The 17,395-nt window shown below is 45.1% G+C and overlaps 1 protein-coding gene across 4 annotated transcripts in view; it reads left to right on the top strand.

Moving 5' to 3' along the window:
- TSGA10 (testis specific 10) overlaps positions 1–17,395 on the top strand; it is a 177,355-nt gene that overhangs the window by 135,772 nt on the left and 24,188 nt on the right. For all 4 annotated transcript variants that reach the window (XM_077296525.1, XM_077296527.1, XM_077296526.1 and 1 more), the window contains exons 14-16: positions 297–407; positions 14,825–15,010; positions 15,474–15,683. In XM_077296525.1, the coding sequence (XP_077152640.1) occupies positions 297–407; positions 14,825–15,010; positions 15,474–15,683 (507 nt within the window). The remainder of the gene's footprint in view (positions 1–296; positions 408–14,824; positions 15,011–15,473; positions 15,684–17,395) is intronic.

Below are 17,395 nucleotides of genomic sequence, written 5' to 3'. Positions count from 1 at the left end.
TGCTTTTTCTTTTTCACCACTTCACCCCACCTTGAATTTTTCATCCGGTTTTTCAGAATATAGTATTATGAGATGAATGATGTCATTCAAATGTCCAACTCTGTCCACAAAGAAATGTCCTACAGCTATGTTGACACAAGGAAAAAGGGAAAGTGCAGAAGCTAAAATTGGCCCAGCTATGAATGAAAGCATTAATAACTTGAACGTGAACTCAACAATTTCTTTTTTTGTGTCATAGATAAAGGAGTGAACATGGATGCACATCCTTGTAATGTGTTGTTTCATTTTGTATTTAGACATTAACCCACAAGCTCAAAGACTTCCAAAATGAACTTCAGGATCTGAAGCTAAAACTTCAAGGTTCTAAAACCGATGTCACACGGCTTGAAAATTCTGTGGCTTCCAAAGTAAGCTGGAAATGAAATATATATATATATACTATATATAGGGATACATAACAGAGGCAATCTCAATAGCTGTCGAACCTGCCGGTTGATTCATTCCTTCCATACTACGAACAGCATGAATCAGAACCTGGCAGCACGATTACAGCCAGGTATGTTTTTCTCTGAAAATGTAAAAGTTTCAAAAACTGGCAATCCAGGCTTTGATTCATGAAGCCTTTGGTTTGGGTAGCATGAATCAACTGACAGGTGGATTTTATATATTGTTTCTGGGACTTTAGGTTGAATGTGTATAAGACTGTATGCTAATCACATTCTGATCAGACTTTGCTCAGAGTTTGAGGGGAGAGTATGATCATAGTGCGATCCAATCTTCTCCATAGTCAGTCTGTGAAAATCTTACTGCACTCAGATATCATCCGAGCACAGTAGGATTTTTCCCAACGACTCATTGACTTTTTTTTTCCTCTCGCATGTGCCTGGCCCTATAGAATAACATTGGTCCAAATGTGATCCGATGTTTTGTCTGATTGCACTCGGGGCGGAAATATGGTTGTGTGCACGAGCCCTAAGGCTGTATCATAACGGTATTTACGGTTAGATGAAAAAATAAGAAAAAGGGGGGAGGGTACAGGTCACCAGTGTAGTAGCCAACGTATTTGAGGGTCTGGGGTAATGGTCCCAGTATCAGGTATACGGAAATTCCTGTACCAAAGAGTAGTAGTAATGGATCCAAAAATTGATAAAATTCTAGCACCTGGTATAAAAATGTAATTCTTTTATTGAATCATAATTAAAAACACACACAGCCATGTACCTATCAATCACCATTAGCTGTGCTGGGAGAATCCAGATCTGTAAAGTATATTTTCACTGAAACGCCAGAGCATTCAGAGACAAATATGCTTGGCTACAATGGTGATTGGAGCATCATGAATTAGGTGACAGGTTCCCTTAACCAGTTAATTTGTGATCTAATAGTTTCCTATTATAAATCTAACATGAAACAGCCATACCTACTACCATCATAGTTCAAAAATAAATTTTATTATGCACATTTATAACAATTAAAAAAGTGGAAAGAGGGTAAGTGGTCCATATGTACAATTTCATATAAAATTTCACACAAAATAAGGTGCATATAGCAAGGTAAATGAATAATTAACCCCCGGGCTATTTTCCGTTTTTGCAGTTTCATTTTTTGCTCAGAGCCATAACTTTTATATTTTTCCGGCAAAATGGCCATGTGAGGGCTTATTTTTTGCAGGGCAAGTTGTACTTTTGAACAACACCATTGGTTTTAACATATTTTGTACTGGAAAATGGGGAAAAAAATCCAGTTGTGGAATTGCATAAAAAAACCTGCAATTCCACAGTTGTGTTTTTTTTTTTTTTTTTTATCATATTCAGTAAATTCTAAAACTGACCTTCCATTATGATTCTCCAGGTCATTGTGAGTTCATAGATACCAAACAAGTCTAGGTTCTTTTTTATTTAAGTGGTGAAAAAAAATCCAAACTTTCGTAAAAAAAAAAAAATGGCGCCATTTTCCGACACCCGTAGCATCTCTATTTTTCGTGATCTCCGGTTAGGTGAGGGCTTACTTTTTGCTTGCCGAGCTGACATTATTATTGATATCAGTTTGCCCGTTATTGCAATGTAGTGGTGACCAACAAAATATAATTCTGGAGTTTTAACTTTTTTTCTCGTTACGCTGTTTACATTGATAGATCGGGCTATTCTGAATTCGGCGATACCAAATATGTGTATGTTTTATTTCTTTCATTGTTTTATTTTGAATGGGGTGAAAGGGGGGTGATTTGAATTTTTATATATTTTTAATTTTTTCAATATTTTTTAAAACTTTTTTTACTTTTTGCATGCTTCATTAGTCTCCATGGGAGACTAGAAGCTGCAGTTGTCTGATCGGCTAGTTGAAGCCACCGCCTCCTCTCCACCCCCCGGCCCGCCCCCAGGATGACAAATATGTCACTCTACAGTGTTATAGAGGGGGTGGATCGAGACAGAAAGGGCATGTTTTTACACAGCTTTGCCACCTTTTTCTCAGTTCTCCGCCCCCTTCTCCCCCTGCCTCTTCTCCTTGACGGCCATTTCTACTGCAGCAAGGATTAACCCTGCATCTCCCTGTCAGCAGGACCAGGCCAGCCAGTCTCCGGGGGGCACAGGACTGTGGATCTTCGGCGCTGGACCTAGGGGCAAACTGGTGGGGTAATATCACAGCTGGGTTGTTTTACTCGGCTGTGAATCCATATTCCCTATAAGGCTCCCCTATAGGGTTATCTGCATAGCTACCCCTGTAACGTCCTCTGCATAGCAGCCCTTCTGCATTCTGTGCACTATGCCGGGCTCAAGGTCCAAGAGAACCAGGCAGGACTGCTATTATGCATTCTGCACAGCCTGCAGGACCGCTCTCCCCAGTGGCAGTATCTACCCACACTGCCAGGACTGCTCTCAGACTACTGTGTCAGAGACCCAAGAGGTCCCTGCCAATGCTTCGGTGTCTATTGCCACGCCGGAATGGGTCACTCAGATGTCGCAATCTATGACGCAGTCTATAGATAACCTAACCTCCACATTGCGTCAGGCTCTGCAGAGTCATGCCTCGGCTAGGACCGTTACCCAGCAAAGGGAGAGCTTGGCTCAGGGACAGGACGACCCTGGCACATCCATGTCTAAGTCAGGACGCAAGCGGACCCACAGTCCATCTATGTCATCCCATAGCACTCGGTCACCCCTTCTAGGGAGAGACACCGTAGTTCCAGGTCATCTAGACCGTCCCCTTCCAGGGACAGACAACGCAGATCTCCGCAATCCCTGTCATGATTCTCAATGGCGAGAGAACATAGCCCAGCATATATGAGAACTAGCTCTTGGAAGATGGAAACTATACTGACCATGAACTAAACCTGCCGCACAACTAGAAGTGGCCGGGTAGCATGCCTACGTTTTTTTATCCCTAGATGCCCAGCGCCAGCCGGAGAACTACCTAATCCTAGCAGAGGAAAAGACAGTCCTGGCTCACCTCTAGAGAAATTTTCCCAAAAGGCAGACAGAGGCCCCCACATATATTGGCGGTGATTTTAGATGAAATGACAAACGTAGTATGAAAATAGGTTTAGCAAAATCGAGGTCCGCTTACTAGATAGCATGAAGACAGAAAGGGCACTTTCATGGTCAGCAGAAAACCCTATCAAAACACCATCCAGAAATTACTTTAAGACTCTAGCATTAACTCATAACACCAGAGTGGCAATTTCCGCTCACAAGAGCTTTCCAGACACAGTAACGAAACAGCAGCTGTGAACAGAAACAAAATGCAAAAACACACAAGGACAAAAGTCCAACTTAGCTGGGAGTTGTCTAGTAGCAGGAACATGCACAGAAAGGCTACTGATTACATTGTTGACCGGCATGAAACTGACAGAGGAGCAAGGTTATATAGCGACTCCCACATCCTGATAGGAGCAGGTGAACAGAGGGGATGATGCACACAAGTTAAATTCCACAAGTGGCCACCGGGGGAGCCCAGAATCCAATTTCACAACAGTACCCCCCCCTCAAGGAGGGGGCACCGAACCCTCACCAGAACCACCAGGGCGATCAGGATGAGCCCTATGAAAGGCACGGACAAGATCGGAGGCATGAACATCAGAGGCAGTGACCCAAGAATTATCCTCCTGACCGTATCCCTTCCATTTGACCAGATACTGGAGTTTCCGTCTGGAAACACGAGAGTCCAAGATCTTTTCCACAACGTACTCCAACTCACCCTCAACCAACACCGGAGCAGGAGGCTCAATGGAAGGCACAACCGGTACCTCATACCTGCGCAACAATGACCGATGAAAAACGTTATGAATAGAAAAGGATGCAGGGAGGTCCAAACGGAAGGACACAGGGTTAAGAATCTCCAATATCTTGTACGGGCCGATGAACCGAGGCTTAAACTTAGGAGAAGAAACCCTCATAGGGACAAAACGAGAAGACAACCACACCAAGTCCCCAACACAAAGCCGAGGACCAACACGACGACGGCGGTTGGCAAAAAGCTGAGTCTTCTCCTGGGACAACTTCAAATTGTCCACCACCTGCCCCCAAATCTGATGCAACCTCTCCACCACAGCATCCACTCCAGGACAATCCGAAGATTCCACTTGACCGGAGGAAAATCGAGGATGAAACCCCGAATTACAGAAAAACGGGGACACCAAGGTGGCAGAGCTGGCCCGATTATTGAGGGCGAACTCCGCCAAAGGCAAAAAAGCAACCCAATCATCCTGATCCGCAGACACAAAACACCTCAAATATGTCTCCAAGGTCTGATTAGTCCGCTCGGTCTGGCCATTAGTCTGAGGATGGAAAGCAGACGAAAAAGACAAATCTATGCCCATCCTAGCACAGAATGCCCGCCAAAATCTAGACACGAATTGGGTCCCTCTGTCAGAAACGATATTCTCCGGAATACCATGCAAACGAACAACATTTTGAAAAAACAGAGGAACCAACTCGGAAGAAGAAGGCAACTTAGGCAAGGGAACCAGATGGACCATCTTAGAGAAACGGTCACACACCACCCAGATGACAGACATCTTCTGAGAAACAGGCAGATCCGAAATAAAATCCATCGAGATGTGCGTCCAAGGCCTCTTCGGGATAGGCAAGGGTAACAACAATCCACTAGCCCGAGAACAACAAGGCTTGGCCCGAGCACAAACGTCACAAGACTGCACAAAGCCTCGCACATCTCGTGACAGGGAAGGCCACCAGAAGGACCTTGCCACCAAATCCCTGGTACCAAAGATTCCAGGATGACCTGCCAACGCAGAAGAATGAACCTCAGAGATGACTCTACTGGTCCAATCATCAGGAACAAACAGTCTACCAGGTGGGCAACGATCAGGTCTATCCGCCTGAAACTCCTGCAAGGCCCGCCGCAGGTCTGGAGAAACGGCAGACAATATCACTCCATCTTTAAGGATACCTGTGGGCTCAGAATTACCAGGGGAGTCAGGCTCAAAACTCCTAGAAAGGGCATCCGCCTTAACATTCTTAGAACCCGGTAGGTAAGATACCACAAAATTAAACCGAGAGAAAAACAACGACCAGCGCGCTTGTCTAGGATTCAGGCGCCTGGCAGACTCAAGGTAAATTAAATTTTTGTGGTCAGTCAATACCACCACCTGATGTCTGGCCCCCTCAAGCCAGTGACGCCACTCCTCAAAAGCCCACTTCATGGCCAAAAGCTCCCGATTCCCAATATCATAATACCGCTCGGCGGGCGAAAATTTACGGGAAAAAAAAGCACAAGGTCTCATCACGGAGCAGTCGGAACTTCTCTGCGACAACACCGCCCCAGCTCCGATTTCAGAAGCGTCGACCTCAACCTGAAAAGGAAGAGCAACATCAGGCTGACGCAACACTGGGGCGGAAGAAAAGCGGCGCTTGAGCTCCCGAAAGGCCTCCACAGCATCAGGGGACCAATCAGCAACATCAGCACCCTTCTTAGTCAAATCAGTCAATGGTTTTACAACATCAGAAAAACTGGCAATAAATCGACGATAAAAGTTAGCAAAGCCCAAAAATTTCTGAAGACTCTTAAGAGAAGAGGGTTGCGTCCAATCACCAATAGCCTGAACCTTGACAGGATCCATCTCGATGGAAGAGGGGGAAAAAATGTATCCCAAGAAGGAAATCTTCTGAACCCCAAAAACACACTTAGAACCCTTCACACACAAGGAATTAGACCGCAAAACCTGAAAAACCCTCCTGACCTGCTGGACATGAGAGTCCCAGTCATCCGAAAAAATCAGAATATCATCCAGATACACAATCATAAATTTATCCAAATAATCGCGGAAAATGTCATGCATAAAGGACTGGAAGACTGAAGGGGCATTTGAAAGACCAAAAGGCATCACCAAATACTCAAAATGGCCCTCGGGCGTATTAAATGCGATTTTCCACTCATCCCCCTGCTTGATTCGCACCAAATTATACGCCCCACGGAGATCAATCTTAGAGAACCACTTGGCCCCCTTTATACGAGCAAACAAATCAGTAAGCAGTGGTAACGGATATTGATATTTAACCGTGATTTTATTCAAAAGTCGATAATCAATACACGGCCTCAAAGAGCCGTCTTAATTAGACACAAAGAAAAAACCGGCTCCTAAGGGAGATGACGAAGGACGAATATGTCCCTTTTCCAAGGACTCCTTTATATATTCTCGCATAGCAGCGTGTTCAGGCACAGACAGATTAAATAAACGACCCTTAGGGTATTTACTACCCGGAATCAAGTCTATGGCACAATCGCACTCCCGGTGCGGAGGTAGTGAACCAACCTTGGGTTCTTCAAAAACGTCACGAAAGTCAGACAAGAATTCAGGAATCTCAGAGGGAATAGATGATGAAATGGAAACCAAAGGTACGTCCCCATGAGTTCCTTTACATCCCCAGCTTAACACAGACATAGCTCTCCAGTCGAGGACTGGGTTATGAGATTGCAGCCATGGCAATCCCAGCACCAAAACATCATGTAGATTATACAGCACCAGAAAGCGAATAACCTCCTGGTGATCCGGATTAACACGCATAGTCACTTGTGTCCAGTATTGTGGTTTATTACTAGCCAATGGGGTGGAGTCAATCCCTTTCAGAGGTATCGGAGCCTCCAATGGCTCCAAATCATACCCACAGCGTTTGGCAAAGGACCAATCCATAAGACTCAAAGCAGCGCCAGAGTCGACATAGGCGTCCGCGGTAATAGATGACAAAGAACAAATCAGGGTCACAGATAGAATAAACTTAGACTGTAAAGTGCTAATTGAAACAGACTTGTCAGGCTTCTTAGTACGCTTAAAGCATGCTGATATAACATGAGTTGAATCACCACAATAGAAGCACAACCCATTTTTTCGTCTAAAATTCTGCCGCTCGCTTCTGGACAGAATTCTATCACATTGCATATTTTCTGGCGTTTTCTCAGTAGACACCGCCAAATGGTGCACAGGTTTGCGCTCCCGCAGACGCCTATCGATCTGAATAGCCATCGTCATGGACTCATTCAGACTCGCAGGCACAGGGAACCCCACCATAACATCCTTAATGGCATCAGAGAGACCTTCTCTGAAAATCGCTGCCAGGGCGCACTCATTCCACTGAGTAAGCACAGACCATTTGCGGAATTTTTGGCAGTATATTTCAGCTTCATCTTGCCCCTGAGACAAGGACATCAAGGCCTTTTCCGCCTGAAGCTCTAAATGAGGTTCCTCATAAAGCAACCCCAAGGCCAGAAAAAACGCATCCACATTGAGCAACGCAGGATCCCCTGGTGCCAATGCAAAAGCCCAGTCTTGAGGGTCGCCCCGGAGCAAGGAAATTACAATCCTAACCTGCTGTGCAGGGTCTCCAGCAGAGCGAGACTTCAGGGACAAAAACAATTTGCAATTATTTTTAAAATTTTGAAAGTGAGATCTATTCCCCGAGAAGAATTCAGGCAAAGGAATTCTAGGCTCAGACATAGGTGCATGAACAACAAAATCTTGCAAATTTTGTACCTTTGAGGCGAGATTATTCAAACCTGTAGCTACACTCTGAAGATCCATTTGAAACAGGTGAACACAGAGCCATTCAAGGATTAGAAGGAGAGGAAGAGAGGAAGGCTGCAGTATAGGCAGACTAGCAAGTGATTCAATTAAGAGCACACTCAGAACTAGAGGGAAAAAAAAAAAAAAAAAAAATTGTAGCAGACTTCTTTTTTCTCTCCTTTCTCAGCCAGTAATTTAACCCTTTTTTGGGCCGGTCAAACTGTCATGATTCTCAATGGCGAGAGAACATAGCCCAGCATATATGAGAACTAGCTCTTGGAAGATGGAAACTATACTGACCATGAACTAAACCTGCCGCACAACTAGAAGTGGCCGGGTAGCATGCCTACGTTTTTTTATCCCTAGATGCCCAGCGCCAGCCGGAGAACTACCTAATCCTAGCAGAGGAAAAGACAGTCCTGGCTCACCTCTAGAGAAATTTTCCCAAAAGGCAGACAGAGGCCCCCACATATATTGGCGGTGATTTTAGATGAAATGACAAACGTAGTATGAAAATAGGTTTAGCAAAATCGAGGTCCGCTTACTAGATAGCATGAAGACAGAAAGGGCACTTTCATGGTCAGCAGAAAACCCTATCAAAACACCATCCAGAAATTACTTTAAGACTCTAGCATTAACTCATAACACCAGAGTGGCAATTTCCGCTCACAAGAGCTTTCCAGACACAGTAACGAAACAGCAGCTGTGAACAGAAACAAAATGCAAAAACACACAAGGACAAAAGTCCAACTTAGCTGGGAGTTGTCTAGTAGCAGGAACATGCACAGAAAGGCTACTGATTACATTGTTGACCGGCATGAAACTGACAGAGGAGCAAGGTTATATAGCGACTCCCACATCCTGATAGGAGCAGGTGAACAGAGGGGATGATGCACACAAGTTAAATTCCACAAGTGGCCACCGGGGGAGCCCAGAATCCAATTTCACAACAAATCCCCGACCAGAGAAGGCCTCCTCCCAAGCTCACCCAGCAGGGGACGCCTCAGTGATACACAGGATTTGGAAGGCATCTGTGACTCCGACTCAGACAAGGAAACGGTGGGGTCCCTGATCCCAATCCCCCCTAGCAATACTGCGCTAGTTGAGGACTTAATCTCTTCCATCCATCGGGTGCTGGACATTTCTGATCCGCCACCAGAGGCCCCAGAACACAAGATTTCCTTTGAAGGACCTCTGAAGCTGCCTAAGGTTTTCTCTAACCACCCAGAGTTTAAGGCGATCCTTAAAAAGCAGTTCTCACAGCCTGAGAAAAAATTCGCTAATCGCAAATATCTGGAGGCGAGGTACCCCTTCCCGCAGAAGGATACCAAGGAGTGGACAGACCCACCCGAAGTGGACCCCCCAGTCTCTAGACTAGCAGCACAGACCCTCCTTTCACTGCCAGATAGCTCAACCCTCAGGGACGCTGCAGACCGGCAGGTAGAACGTATGGCTCGTTCAAATTTCGAGGCCGCACGGGCATCCCTGGCTTCCGCGTTCACTTCAGTTTGGGCTGCCAAGGCCATACTAGCCTGGGCCAAAAATTTACAAGCTCTCCAAGCATCCGCTCCTGAGCTGTCGGACCAAGCGGTTCAATTAGCAGTTATAGCAGATTACATGCTTCATGCAGCTCTGGATTCAGCAAGGGGTGTAGCGGGGATAGCATCAAACGCCATCACAATTCGGCGTATCCTCTGGCTGCGGGAATGGAAAGCCGACGCAGCCTCAAAGTCCCTCACGCACCTCCCCTACCTCAGAGGGCGACTTTTCGGTGAACAGTTGGACACAATGATATCCAACGCCACCGGGGGTAAGAGTACCTCTCTTCCCCAACTGAAACCTAAACGCACTTACAAGAAGCGTAACCAAACTCGATTCCGATCCTTCCGGAATTCTTCGGGCTGGTCCGTCTCGCGTCCAGCACAAAATTGTAACCGTTCCCCACGCAGGGACAACTCACGATCAACGCAAAGGTCGGACAAGACCTGGCAGTCAAAAGCAGCCCAGTCTAAACCTAGAGGAGGAAAATCTCAGACTTTCTCCTCATCATGACTCACGGACCCCGGAAGACATCACACCCGTAGGCGGCCGACTTTTGCTCTTTCATCAACTCTGGCTGCCTATTACAGAAGACAGGTGGGTCAGGGAACTAGTGTCTTCCGGATACAAGATAGAGTTCACCTCCAACCCACCGGACCGATTCTAAATTCCCTCTCTGTCCCCCCAAAACCACCAGCCAAGGCTCGTGCCTTCCGGCAAGCGGTCTCCTCGCTTTTTCAAGCAGGAATCATAGTACCGGTCCCCATGGCCGAGCGCTTCCGAGGGTTCTACTCCAATCTATTCGTAGTTCCCAAGAAAGGAGGCAGTGTGCAGCCCATACTGGACCTAAAACAACTCAACAAATACATATGGGTCCGTCACTTCCGCATGGAGTCCCTTCGGTCCATCATTGCGTCCATGGAGAAGGGAGAATATCTTGCCTCCATAGACATACAAGATGCATACCTGCATATACCGATTGCACCTGCTCATCAGAGATTTCTCAGGTTCGCAATCGACCAGGACCACTACCAGTTCGTGGCTCTCCCGTTTGGACTCGCCACGTCTCCCAGAGTGTTTACCAAAGTCATGGCAGCCACCATAGATGTCCTGCACTCCACAGGCATAGTAGTCGTTCCATACTTGGACGATCTACTCATCAACGCTCCCACCTTCAAGGACTGCGAGCTCAGCGTCTCAATCACAATCGACACTGAGTCACATGGGCTGGTTAGTCAACCTACAAAAGTCATCACCAACCCCGAGTCAGTCTCTGACCTTCCTGGGAATGGTATTCAACACCTCCAGGGGTCTAGTGCTCTTTCCCAAGGACAAGGCACTGGCTCTCCGTCTAGGAGTTCGCACCCTCCTCCGCAAACCCCCTCGATCTCTCCGGTTTGCCATGAGAGTCCTCGGCAGGATGGGGGCAGCAATAGAAGCCGACCCATTTGCCTAGTTTCGTCTCAGGCCTCTCCAACTAGCCATCCTCAAGTCCTGGGACAAGAACCCTTTCTCGACAGGGAGGTCCGGCTAATGTCGTCAACCAAGAGGTCCCTGCACTGGTGGCTCAAGCCAACCTCGCTAGCAAAGGGGAAATCCTTTCTCACAGGTCATTGGAAAGTTCTGACCACCGATGCGAGCCTGACGGGTTGGGGTGCAGTGCACCTACACCACAGGGCACAGGGCAAGTGGTCCCTAGTGGAAGCGACCATGCCCATCAACATCCTGGAAATTCGTGCCATCCTCCTGGCATTGAGGGTCTTTCATCACTTACTGGCAGCCTCTCACATCAGAATACAGTCGGACAATGCCACGGCTGTGGCATATGTGAATCACCAAGGGGGGACCCGCAGTACCCAGGCGATGCGAGAAGTGTCACATATCCTCCACTGGGCGGAGGACACATAGTCGGTTCTCTCGGCGGTCCACATTCCAGGTGTGGACAACTGGGAAGCAGATTTCCTCAGCCGACAAGAAATAGATTCGGGAGAGTGGTCTCTCCATCCCGAAATTTTTCGCTAGATCTGCCATCGCTGGGGGACCTCGGATGTGGACCTAATGGCATCCCACTTCAATGCCAAGGTCTCCAACTTCATGGCCAGAACACACGATCCGCGGTCGCTCGGAGCAGACGCTCTGGTTCAGGACTGGACCCAGTTCCAGCTTCTGTACATTTTTCCACCTCTCCCCCTGATATCCAGAGTGGTGAGGAAGATCAAACAAGAGGGAGTTCCAACCATCCTAATTGCACCGGAGTGGCCCAGACGTACATGGTACGCCGACATCGTACAACTTACAGCAGACGCCCCCTGGCGTCTCCCCGACCGCCACGATCTTCTATCACAAGGCCCGTTCTACCACCAGAACTCAGGGGCTCTCAATTTGACGGCGTGGCCCTTGAGACCTGGGTTCTAACCCAGGCAGGGCTCTCGACAGACGTCATTGGAACCATGATCAGGGCACGGGAGCCAACCTCTGCCAAGATTTATTACTGTACCTGGAAAGCTTTCTTTACCTGGTGCGAATCTCATGGCCAGACCCCACTCCCTTATTCCCTACCCAAAGTACTTGGTTTTCTCCAATCGGGTCTGGAGGCCAGGCTGTCATTAGGCTCGCTTAAGAGCCAGGTGTCAGCCCTCTCAGTACTTTTTCAAAGGCGCATTGCTACCAAGCCGCAAGTAAGAACTTTTCTTCAGGGGGTTTCCCGATTGGTTCCCCCATATAGACAACCACTAGAAACGTGGGACCTCAACCTGGTCCTGACAGCATTGCAGGAACCACCTTTTGAACCCCTTAAGGGGGTCCCGCTCCGCCTTCTCTCCCAGAAGGTGGTTTTCCTGGTGGCAATCACCTCGCTACGCAGGGTGTCTGAACTGACAGCACTCTCCTGCAGATGGCCCTTCCTGGCCTTTCACCAGGACAAGGTAGTTCTTCGTACGGTCCCATCCTTCCTTCCGAAGGTTGTGTCCAACTTCCACCTCAATGAGGAAATTTCACTACCATCCCTTTGTCCGGTTCATAGAGTGGAGAAGGCTCTGCATACGCTTGACCTCGTCAGGGCATTGCGTATATACGTGTCTAGGACTGCGTCCTTCCGGAGGTCTGATTCTCTTTTCCTCCTTCCGGAAGGCGGCCACAAGGGTCTGCCAGCTTCCAAAGCTACCTTTGTCAGGTGGATCAAATCCACCATATAAGAGGCCTACCGCCTTAAGAATTCTCCTCTTCCAGACGGTATTACGGCACACTCTACACGGGCGGTAGGGGCCTCCTGGGCTATTCGGCACCAGGCTTCGGCACAACAAGTGTGTAAGGCGGCCACTTGGACTAGCCTACACACGTTTACTAAACACTACAGGGTTCATACCCAGTCCTCAGCGGACGCGAGCCTGGGTAGATGTGTTCTGCAGGCGGCGGTGCCCTAAGTATAGGGGTATAGGGGCCTGTCTGCACAATATTCGTCCATTGCTTCCCACCCAGGGACTGCTTTAGGACGTCCCATGGTCCTGTGTCCCCCAATGAGGCGACAGAGTAAAGGAGATTTTTGTGTACTCACCGTAAAATCTCTTTCTCTTAGCCTCTAATTGGGGGACACAGCTCCCACCCTGTTGCCCTTTCCGGGCCGTTGTAACTGTTGAGTTCTCATATTGTTTTCTTGAGCTCGTACATAGTTGCCTTCTTACAGGCATAATTATGTTTTTCATGTTACGTTCCTCCTACTGCTTTTGCACAAAACTGGAGAAGGCTGATGCCGTCCAGGGGTGTATACTGCAGAGGAGGAGCCACAGTTAATCTTTTTCAGATTATGCATAGTGTTGCCTCCTAGTGGACAGCAGCATAACACCCATGGTCCTGTGTCCCCCAATTAGCGGCTAAGAGAAAGAGATTTTACGGTGAGTACACAAAAATCTCCTTTTTCTCTCTGCCGTCCATGTCCAGGGAGATTAGCTAAAGTACCATGGGTTGTAAACTTCGTGATTATGTTGCGCACTGTGGACAAAGAAAGCTCAAGATCTCTGGACATGGACTTGTAACCTTGAGATTGTTGATATTTTTCAAAAACTTTGGTTCTCAAGTCCTCATACAGTTCTCGTCTCCTCTTCCTATTCTCCAAACTTAGTGTGGCACACACAGACACACAAAGATTGAGTAAATTTCTCCCATTTTTATCTTGTTTCAGGTGTGATTTTCATATTTTTAATCTGTATTCACTTTCACATGTTTTCACCTTGTGCAGCAATTAAGTTAATTAATTATACCTGTGTGTTCACCGGATCTCAGTATAAAAATGCAAGACAAGCTACACATTGGATATTATGACTAAGGGTGCTTGATCACCAGAAACGCGTTGATATCGCATTTCATTTTCTGTTATTGCTGATGTTTTTATCCTCCACTGAACACATTTTTCAAGTGAATAAAGAAAAAGTTTTTTCACTATCTCGTTGAGCTGGATTCCTCATCATTTCCTTGATTATTCCACGCCGTGACACAGCGGTTCCGTGCTCCGAGTTTCCAAGGGTGTCGACCATGGTGAGCTGGACTGTGCTTGATGTGATTTTCATATTGCCCACACCTGTTACTTGCCACAGGTGAGTTTGAACTAGCATTACATGGTTGAAACAAAGTTGTTTACCCACAATTTTGGTAAGGTGCCAACAAATTTGTCTGGGACATTTTTTTTTCCAGAAATTATGTCCAATTTGACTTTTTTTCTCAGTTTTTTTTTTTGTGTTGTTCAAAACACGCAAAGGAAATAAACATGTCAGTAGCCAAACATTTATAATTGCAATAATTTTCTTGGAGAAATACTTAATCCTCTGGATCAATTTCAAGGGTGCCAACACTTTCAGCCATGACTGTATAAAGAGCCATTAGATAAGTGCTTAGTGCATTAATTAAATATTATTTCTTTTAACTTGCACTATGCACCTAATTTAAATAGGATTTAACTGAATTTATGAACCCGTGAGACTATTTATATTGTGTGAAATGTTATATCAAATTGTACATACTCTATATGGTGATCTTTGTTTGAGTAATCCTTTTCCATTTTTTTCATTGTTTTTATTAATTTATTTTTTAAGTCTTATGGTAGTGGATGTGGCTGTTTCATGTAGGATTTATAATTGTCATTGACAACTATACCAAATTTAATTTTGTGTTCTTACTTAAGTTCTGTTGTTATGGCATCTATGTTGTTTCTATAAATGTTTCCTGTTGATGGTTGCCTACTCACAGTTATATGAAAAATTATGATTTCTCCATTGACAGGAAAAAGAAAATCGAGACCTCCTTGAAAATTATCGGAAATCCTCATCTAGGGCGGATATTTGGGAAGATAAATTTCACCAACTGGAGAAGGAATTTAACTCTATAAAGTTGGTCCTTATTGGTGCAGAGTCAGAACGCCGAAGACTTAAAGAAAGAGCTGATGCCTTGCAATTAGAGTCTGAACAAGTAAGATATCTTATAAAGATGGGTATTACGCTACTGAGAGGGTGAAAACCGTGTTTTTTTGTTTGGGGGCAAATTTTGCTAAATTTTAGCAGAATATCTAACTTTTTGTGCTACAAAGTTGCAAAACAGGTTAAGGACAAAAATTAAAGAGCGTTTTTAATTTTTCATAAAATTTATGAGCCATCAGAACGTGCGAGGTTATGTGGCCATATAATCAAGCCATAATTGACTTAATAAATCTTCAACTTGTAAGGCCATGATGAGCTATCGGTGAGTTTTTGATGTTGCACATTTTCTGCACCCATAAAGAAAAATAGGTTACTTTCATTTTTTCGATAATACACAGCATAAAATACTCACAAAAAATTAATTGTGGTAGCAAAACCTCATGCTTTACTTACAGCTTTGCTTGCTATGGCACACTCACATCTAATGCATCTGTACTTTTCCTGTTGGATTTCAGCATATTACATCTGAGCAGTCTTACAAATCGCAGATAAGTTCTTTGACCAAATCAGTTACAAGAATGGAAGAAGAGCTGCAACAGGTTAGAGCAGAGAAGTCATCGGCCCTCAGTGACCTGGCATCTACAAGAGAACTTTGTGTTAAACTGGATTCTGGTAAAGAAATGATAAACCGCCAACTCTGTGCCAAAGCACAAGATGCAGAGATGGTATGTTATAGGAAACCTATTACCTGCTCCTGTACTTCTCAACCTCTGTATAAACGAATACCAGCCTTGGTGTCTTTTTCCCAAAATAAATCTCCTGAGGTCATGACCTGTTCACTACAGGAGGCCCCTACTTCAATGGAGATTGCAGTGTCAGCTCTCTCACTTCTGAAGTTATAATTAGTTTCTCTCTTCCCTAGCTATAATTAATCCTGCATGTTCAATTTGAGAGTGATATGTCCCCCTCTCTGGAGATGTCTTTTGGATTTTAATTTTTCTCTGACATTGCCGTTTTCACACTGGCCACTTGGGCTATTTTAGACTGATACTGTTATTTTTTTCAGAAAGAGCAGGCTCATTATCATCAGAGATAGGATTACAATGACAGATAACACCTCTATTCTCAGCTGATAATGCAGGATCCAGCAGTCACAATAAGTGATGTGACACCTGACCCTGCCTGACTCCCTTCATAATTACCATTGTACAAGTTCATTAGATGCATCAATACAAAAGGTCTGAGTCAGTCTATTGTCCCTTCAGTATATGTGGATTTCCTGAAGTAACAGGATGCTTGCCTAAAATATCCCCAAAAAGCCAGAGTAAAAATGTATGATTTTTGTTTTCAATACAAATAGACATATGAAAAAAAAACACATTGCCAATTTGTAAAAACATATATTTAGTATAAAAACTTGAGGAAAAGAGATAAGCCAGTGTCCGCAATATAATCTTCAGTTCATTATTTCAGTTTAAACATATTAAATGGCTCCACAAACAAGGGATATAGATTTTAACGTACACATTTCAGGCACAACTGGCCTTCAGGCGTGACAAAAAAACATAAAAGCACGATTTAAACAATAGGTCATTTTCTGAATTACACTTTCCCTTTAAAGAGTAATTCCCATCTTCATAGATGAGTGTTGTTGGATAGTGTTTGTAAAAACAAGCAATTTCTTAATTTGCTGCTTATTAACATTTTTAGTGGTTCTTGAGCTAGAAACTATTTTTTTTTCTTTACAGCTTGTTGCCTAGGAGACCAACCACCACTGCTGTTTAGCTTGTAAACATTAGCGGATAACAGTGTGCACCAGTGATCCTACTCAGCTTCAAAGCAATTATTACAAGCTCAATAAAAAAGAGCTTGTAAGCACTGTGCATATTCAGCCACCACTGCTAAACAACAGTGGTGGTCTGTCACCTAGGCAACAAGATGTCTACAAAAGGAAAAAAAGTATTCTCAGTAAATTGTAAAAGTGCTTGTTTTTACCATGGTGGAGAGGATGGAGTGTGATTGAGTGTGTGGACAGGTGTCTTTTATACAGGTAACAAGTGCAAACAGGTGCAATTAATACAGGTAATGAGTGCAGAGTAGGAGGGCTTCTTAAAGAAAAACTAACAGGTCCGTGAGTGCCAGAATTCTTGCTGGTTGGTAGGTGATCAAATACTTATTTCATGAAATAAAATTCAATTAAAAATCATACCTTGTGATTTGCTGGATTTTATTTTTAGATTCTGCCTCTCACAGTTGAAGTGTACCTATGAAAAAAATTACAGACCTCTCCATTTCCTGTAGGTGGGAAAACTTGCAAAATCAGCAGTGTATCAAATACTGATTTTCCCCCCTGTATATGATAGCATACTCCGGGCCAAAATCCGACTAGATGGGCGTGCGTCTCTCAATGGATGGGTATTAAGCGAGGCCAGTAACA

The sequence above is a fragment of the Ranitomeya variabilis genome, chromosome 3 (genome assembly GCF_051348905.1).
Source record: "Ranitomeya variabilis isolate aRanVar5 chromosome 3, aRanVar5.hap1, whole genome shotgun sequence".
Lineage (NCBI taxonomy): Eukaryota > Metazoa > Chordata > Amphibia > Anura > Dendrobatidae > Ranitomeya > Ranitomeya variabilis.
The sequence above is the reverse complement of the archived record's forward strand: the minus strand, read 5'-3'. Positions and strand labels throughout refer to the sequence as shown.